This window comes from Lipotes vexillifer, unplaced genomic scaffold, assembly GCF_000442215.2.
Source record: "Lipotes vexillifer unplaced genomic scaffold, Lipotes_vexillifer_v1.1 scaffold1824, whole genome shotgun sequence".
NCBI classification, from domain to species: Eukaryota; Metazoa; Chordata; class Mammalia; order Artiodactyla; family Lipotidae; genus Lipotes; species Lipotes vexillifer.
The window spans coordinates 807359-814333 of record NW_006789288.1 but is presented as its reverse complement, the minus strand read 5'-3'; the positions used below and the strand labels follow the sequence as shown (position 1 = coordinate 814333).

The 6975-nt window shown below is 54.7% G+C and overlaps 1 protein-coding gene across 1 annotated transcript in view; it reads left to right on the top strand.

The window, feature by feature from the left end:
* The window catches only part of EVC (EvC ciliary complex subunit 1), an 81836-nt gene that overhangs the window by 73070 nt on the left and 1791 nt on the right, over nucleotides 1-6975 (top strand). Inside the window, exons 17-18 of the mRNA XM_007462461.1 lie at nucleotides 736-847; nucleotides 5846-5972. Coding sequence (XP_007462523.1) covers nucleotides 736-847; nucleotides 5846-5972 — 239 coding nt within the window. The remainder of the gene's footprint in view (nucleotides 1-735; nucleotides 848-5845; nucleotides 5973-6975) is intronic.

The following is a 6975-nucleotide window of genomic DNA, read 5'->3' as shown; positions in this document are numbered from 1 at the left end:
CAGCAGGAGACAGATGAGACTGATGGCCTCTGCAGAACGTTCAGGGACCAGGGTGCTCACATCCCCGCTCTAGGCCTCGGTTTCTGCATCTGCAGGGCTACGGTTGGGCTCCCCCTTCATACACCCTCTCATCATAACTATGGTCCAATAAATAGGCGGTTAATTCAGGTGGTAGTAAGAATCCAGTAGAAAATAATTTTAGTCTTCATCATCTGTTTCAAAATATACCATTGTTTTAAATTTAAAAAAAAAAAAGAAGAAGCAGGTTCTGATATGCAGACCAGTGCACCTCGGACTCAGAGGCTAAACCTCCCAGCTCCTTGGAAAGCACCGAGTTCAGCACCCATGTCTGTAAGGCTAACTGCACCCCTACAGCTCTGCTTGTTGAATGGTTTTTCCTTCCTAGTGTGGATTTTTATCCATTTGTGGTGGCCCTTTAGTGTTAACTCTTTCTTATTCGGCTCCCCTTTCTCCTGATACTTACAAGAAAGCCGGGCCTGAGCAGTTGCAGGGAGAGCCGGGGTGCTGCCCTCCCGGGTTCGCGGGGTGTGATGGAAGCTGCAGCATCCTCACGCACACGAAGTCCTTCCCAGGGTGAACTGTGGCGCTGGTAGAGGCACACCTGAGAGCACGTGTGTCCTGCTGATCCCTGCACCTCAGCGCCCAGGCCAGACCTGGCAGTGTCAGTCCTTCAGACATGCACCCTGACCGTTGTGTGTATGTTAAATGCTCTAGGTGAGAGAATGGAACATTTCAAGCTGCGGAAAAAGCAGGAACTCGGTGATCCTTCGTCAGGGGCCGAGGTAGCGGGTGGAGCTCAGGAAACCTCCGGAGCCGTGCACCAGAGGTGAGGCCTCACTGCTGTCTGCGGGTCCCCACGCGGGCCATCCCGGCCCCTGTGCATTGCATGTGTCTCTAGGCACTGACCTTACACTCAGTGCAAGTGACACTGACACTCTCGGCAGCTGACCTCCCGCACATTCGCCTGCGGACCCGGGTCTCCTCTGCCTCCCCCGCTGCGTGGAAGCCCACGAGCCCCTGTCTGGCCCTCCCTTCTACGCACGGCCTCTGCAAGGGACCTGGCGCAAGGGCACAAGTCAAGGTGTGGCGGGAGCTTCCTTTCCAGGCCTGAGCGGTCTTCACGACCCTGAACTGGCATCTCCTCTCTCATCCGTGCTGAGGGTTCCCCCAGAAGCAGACCCTGAGCCAAGGACCTGGGGGGCAGGTGAGCCCAGGAAGCACAGGGAGGGAGCAGGGGAATGAGGACCAAGGCTGTTTGCCATAACAAGGACGCACCGCGAATCGCATGCTGTTATCTCAGGGATCCAGAGGTCAGAAGTCGGGCGGGCGCCGCCGGTTTCTCTGGGCCTCACAGGCCGAAATCAAGGTGTTGCTGGCCAGGCACTCATCGGAGGCTCTGGAAGCTTCCATGCTTCTTCAGGTGTCGGCAGAATCCAGTTCCTCGTAGAACGGAGGTCCCATTTCCTTGTGGCTACCGGCTGGCCCCCCCGACGTCCCATCGGCCGCTCTCTGGTCTTTGCACGTGGCCCCTGCATCTCGGAGCATTAAGTCCTGCCTACACTTGGAGTCTCTTCTGCTGCATCTCTCTGACCCCAGCTGGGGAAGCTTCTCTGCTTTTATGGGCTCTGGTGATTGAGACCCACCCAGATAATCCAGGATAATCTCCACATTTAAATCAGTAACCTTAATCACGCCTATGAAGTCCCGACTGCCGTGTAACATAACATCTTCACACATTCCAGGGATTAGGGCGTGGACGCCTTTGGGGGCCGCTGAGCAGCCTACCACATGGGAGAGAAGCCAGTAAGGCCTGTTAGGATGAGGGGTTTCCATGGCAACTGAGGCCCAGCCCCGGTCTGGACCTCCTGAGAGATTGTGCAGAACTCAACTTCCAATTACGCCAGCAAGGGGCAAGGAAAATGGGGGATTTGTCTACCAACCCCCTTCCACATTGGTTGAGGGTCTGTCCTGGAGGTGTTAACTCTCCAGCCTTCCCAGGCATCCCTGAGCTGGCCAAGCCCCCCGGCCCCTTCATGGCCGGAGGAAGCCCTGGTACCTGGTGGCAGGTGCTTGTAAGATGCCGTTGGTGCGTGTGGGAACTGTCCACTGAAGGGCAGCTGGCCACCAGGTGGGCTGAGGAGATGTGGGCTCAGCACTGACAAGTCCATGTAAGCACACACTTAGGTCCTGAGCTAGGCACGGGGGACAGCGCCTCCCACCCGAGTGCTCACAGCCTGCAGGGAGAGACGGACAAGTAAAGAGATGGCAGTAAGTTGGTGCAGGCACTAGGATGAGGGGAGGGGCCACTGCAGATCCACAGCAGGGGCAGGGGTCCCTTGTCTGAGGAGAGGCATCCCACCGGCTGGAAGCAGCAGCAGGACTACCGCTCTGCAGGGTAAAGGACAGCAGGTCCATGCCATGCCATGAGTAAATCCCAGCGCTCATCTCATGCTCATTTAGGAAACAGGAACCACAGCGTCCCCTGGGTCAGAGTGAGTCCAGCATCCCCTCCGTAAATCCTCTGGCCATTAACAGCGGTCAGTAAACGCCCTGCCATTGGGTTGAGGCTGGGGCTTGCTCTGACTGTCGCATATCCATCAAACTACAGTCCAGCGGTTGCCAGATCTGGGGGACATCCATCTCACTTGGCTTTCTGCTGAACATGCAGGGCCGCCCCACACCTGGAGACCCAGACTCAGGGACTTTGAGGGAGGCCCAGGCATCTAATTGCTGACACACTCCCTCCTTCCAGGGATTCTGACGGATGTGGTGCAAGGGCTCCACTTTGACCCCAGTGACCCAAGAGGAGGGGCCTTGGCCACCACCTGGTCCAGCCCTGCTGGGTTTATGGAAAATGAAAGCGAAGCCCAGTGCGGGTGTGGGTGCATGACCCAGTCTCACTGATTTAGAGGGTCATACATGGCCGTTGATGCCCTTCCCTCCATGCCCATCTCCTTGAGTTCATAAGTGCAGTTTCTAGTGAAAGTCAGCCAGAGCTCCTAGGGACAGAGCAGTGTGGTGATGAAAGGTATTGACTTTAAAAAACGAGATGTCAATAAGCACAATTCTCAGTCAGATGGTAAATTTCAAACTGCATCTCTGGCAAGGGGTGGGATTGTGAGTGAGCTTGCCTAAGGATACCAGGTGACGTGGTGGCGACCCCTCCCGTCAGCCACATAGTGGCTGGGTCCCTTCACGCCCCGAGCCCCAGGTTTCCCATCTGTAAAATGGGGTTGCAGTAACAGCTATGTCATGGATGTATAACTGTGCAGATGAGCCACGCAAAGCCTGCAAAACGCTCACACACAGGCCAGCACGTGGCCAGGGCGCTGATGTCCATCATTGCCGTCAGTGCTGTCATTGCTGAGCCATCAGGCACTGCACAGTGCAATGTGAACTGCAAATAGTTCTGGGATCAGAACTCTTACAGAATGGATTTTTTTTTTTTTAATGTTCATTTCCATAGTCAAATCTGAGTCCAAACACAAGAAGTCTATGAACTTACACGTCTAACTAGGTGACTCAGATCCCACAGCCAGGCCTGCAATCAGGCCGTTTCCTCCTTCCAGGACGTGCCAGGGGTCAGCAGTCCTGAAGGGGCTCCTGCTACCAAGCTCGGGCACCACCTGACTGTCCCAGCACAGCCTCTGTCCTCTGTGGGCTCTCTTGTCCGGGGCTCTTGTTACTCCCCTCCTGGCTTAGAGCTGCGGCCTCTGACCAGAATCCTGCTCCCCTGCTTCCTGAAGGGGCTCCTGCTACCAAGCTCGGGCACCACCTGACTGTCCCAGCACAGCCTCTGTCCTCTGTGGGCTCTCTTGTCCGGGGCTCTTGTTACTCCCCTCCTGGCTTAGAGCTGCGGCCTCTGACCAGAATCCTGCTCGTCCTCCCTGCTTCCCGTTCTGCAACTAGGGCATCGCAGAAAACACGAGGCAGCCCACGTCTCAGATTCTCCTGGACCCTCGCGTGGCTCCCCAGGCCTCGAGCGTGAAGCCCTGCCCCTAACCCGGGCATACAGGCCCTTCCTGGGCAGGCCTGTCATTTCCCGGCATTCCCAAGAGCCAGGTCCGTGGGGGAGCAGACAAGCCAGCAGGATGACAGTCGAGAGTGGCCAGGACTGGTGACAGAGCGGGTCTGGGGAGGAGGCTGCTCGCGGAAAGAAGCCACCCAGCTTCTGTAGTGAGCTGAACGGAGGCCCGCAGAAGATATGTCCATGTCCCTAATCCCTGAACCTATGCATGCGACCTTATTTAGAAAAAGGTCTTTGCAGATGTCATTTATGTTAAAGATCTTGAGATGAGGACGTCACCCTGGGTTATCCCAGCGGGTCCTAAATCCAATGGCAAGGGAAGCAGAGGGACATTTGACCACACACAGAGAAGATGATGTGATGACAGAGGCAGAGATGGGAGTGACACAGCCACAAGCCAAGGGGTGCCAGCAGCCACCAGAAGAGGCAAGGAACATGTTCACCTCTAGAACCTCCAGAGGAAGGACGGCCCTGTCAACTCCTTGACTGAAGATTTCTGGGATCTTCTGTGAGAGGACAGATTTTTGTTTTTTTAAGCCCCCTAGTTTGTGGTCATTTGTTAGAGCAGCCCCAGGAAAGTAATGCATCCTCCTTGAGGGTGTGAGAGAGAACCACACTGCAGAGCACTGACCTCAGCCGTATCACAGTTATTTGTTCAATATCTATCTCCCTGCCCAGCTCAAAGTGGGGCCCCATGAGGGCAGGGGCTATGAGTCTCTTATTCACAACTGTGTCTTCAAAACCCAGCATAGTACCTGGAAGTCCAGAAATACTTTTATGAATAAGGGAATGAGTGAATAGATGGATGGATGACGGATGACGGGGTCTTGTAGGATGAATAGGAGTTTGCCAGACAAAGACAACGAAGGGGGGAAAGGCATTACTGGTAGAAGGAAGAGAGAAGCAAAAGCAGGTGGAACTTTGTGCCTTCAGGTATACTCCGTGGACACCTGCCTATTGATGCTAAAAGTGACTTCTGCCTTCAGTTCTAGAAATTCAGCCCCTTTCAGAAAATCAACCACAAGATTGAAAGGAAGAAGGCAGAGAACGATTACAGAAACAGGGTGGGTGGTATTGAATGTTCCTGTTTGCTGAGGACTAGAGGAAGGTCAGCCAAGGAGGGGAGGGGTCTCTGCTGCTGAAAGGGAGGTGGGGCCTCTCTCCAGGTCAGGGACCCAGCTTCAGCCCCAGCTCTGTCCTCTGCCACTAGCAGTAATGAGGCTGCTGTATTCAGGGTTTCTCAGACTCTGCATGCTAGGAAACGAGCCTTCTGTTTTACAAGGGAGGAGCTAGGGCAATTCTGAGATTTTAAATAAAGACGGGTGCTATCAGGGGACCATCTCCCTGCTCCCTGCCACACCCTGGGGTTAAAATGATTTTCTCATATGAAGATGCCACTTGCAGCCCAGCCGCTTTGCAGCTGTGGGAACTCAGGGTTGCCCCCGGCCCTCTGAGCTTCTCCCGAGCTTTTCTCCTCTCTGTCCTGCTGATGTCACCAAGCCACCCTGAAGATCAAGTGAAAAATGTGTGTGTGAGACTGTAAATTCTCAAGTGTTAATCCGATGGCATCTGCTTTTCTGATGAGTAAGCCGCTGGTGGAGGGACTCGAGCTGTGTCCACGGGACATGTGGCCGCAGTAAATCGTGCCCGTGATGGCCATTCTTCTGGCTCCAAGGGCTCAAGGATGGCTATCGGTCACTAGTTCCCACGACTCAGCAGGCCTTGGGGAAAGGTTCGTGCTGGGTCTGACGAACCTGCCGGAAGGGCAGCGCTGACGGCCTTCGTTCCTTCCCCCAGGATGTTGGCGCAGCAGAAAAAGTTCCTGGCCCAGTTCACAGCACACCAGCAGACCCGCCGGGACGCATGGAAGCAGAGCGCGAGAGTCATGGACCATCTGGAAGCCCAGCTTGAGACCCAGCTACAGGTATAGCTTCTGAAAACGGGCCTTTGCAAAGTGGGCAGTGGTTTACAGCGGAGTGGAAATAGTAAAAGGCTAAGCTCATGATCACAGGTCAGCACTGGAGCCTTTGTGAGGACCACATGCCCTGCTCAGGACCCCCTCAGCCCCCGCTAGTCTCACAGGCTGATGACACATCAGCCTCACTGCTCAACTGTGAACTTAGATTCCCCCGGGTCTGCAGCACCCAGCTCCGGGCCAGGGCCTGACCACTCATCAGTTTTGTCTGTTGAGCTGAAAGGAATGAGCGTCTCCCTGTGTGTGAATCACCACCATGTGGGCCTCTTGGTGTCACGGCAAACATCAGTATCATTCAGGCAGTGCTGCTGTGACTAAGGTTTGCACTTTACCTAGAACATACAGGAAGCTCAGCTTTTGTGATATCCTGTGGATATCTCATCCCAGAAAAATCTCATCAGCGTGAGATTATAAGGTGCGGCTTTAAAGCAAAGTGGCTGCCTGTAAAAAAAATCAAATATTCAGAATGGCAGTGCTGAGCGGAGTGTTGGCGCCATCTGAGTGTTCACCGCCAGTGTGGCAGTGACATCTGAGACAATGATGAGAAAGATGTTAATGGTGGTTAACATCTATTCCCGGAGGGTCTCTTGTAGACAGTCACTGAGCAGAGAGCTTTACATCCACCACCTAAAGTCCTACTCCGACAGCCAAGGTGCAGGTTACACCCAGTATCCCATTTACAGATGAGGAAACTGAGGCCCCGAGAGGTAAGTCACCTCCCAGTGCCCCACAGTTAATAAGCCACGGAATCCAGGTCTGGCTGTTAATCAAGGGTGTTGGCAGTTAAGGACTCAGACTCGAGTCAGGCAGGGGTGCGCTTGATCCTGGTTCTGCTGCCCTCACCAAGCCCCTCGCACCTCAGTGTTCTCATCTGTAAAGTGGGATCCATGGCTGGTGTGAGTGAGGATGGATGGTTAGCTCCCCCCCCCCCCCCCCCCCCCCCCCCCCCCCC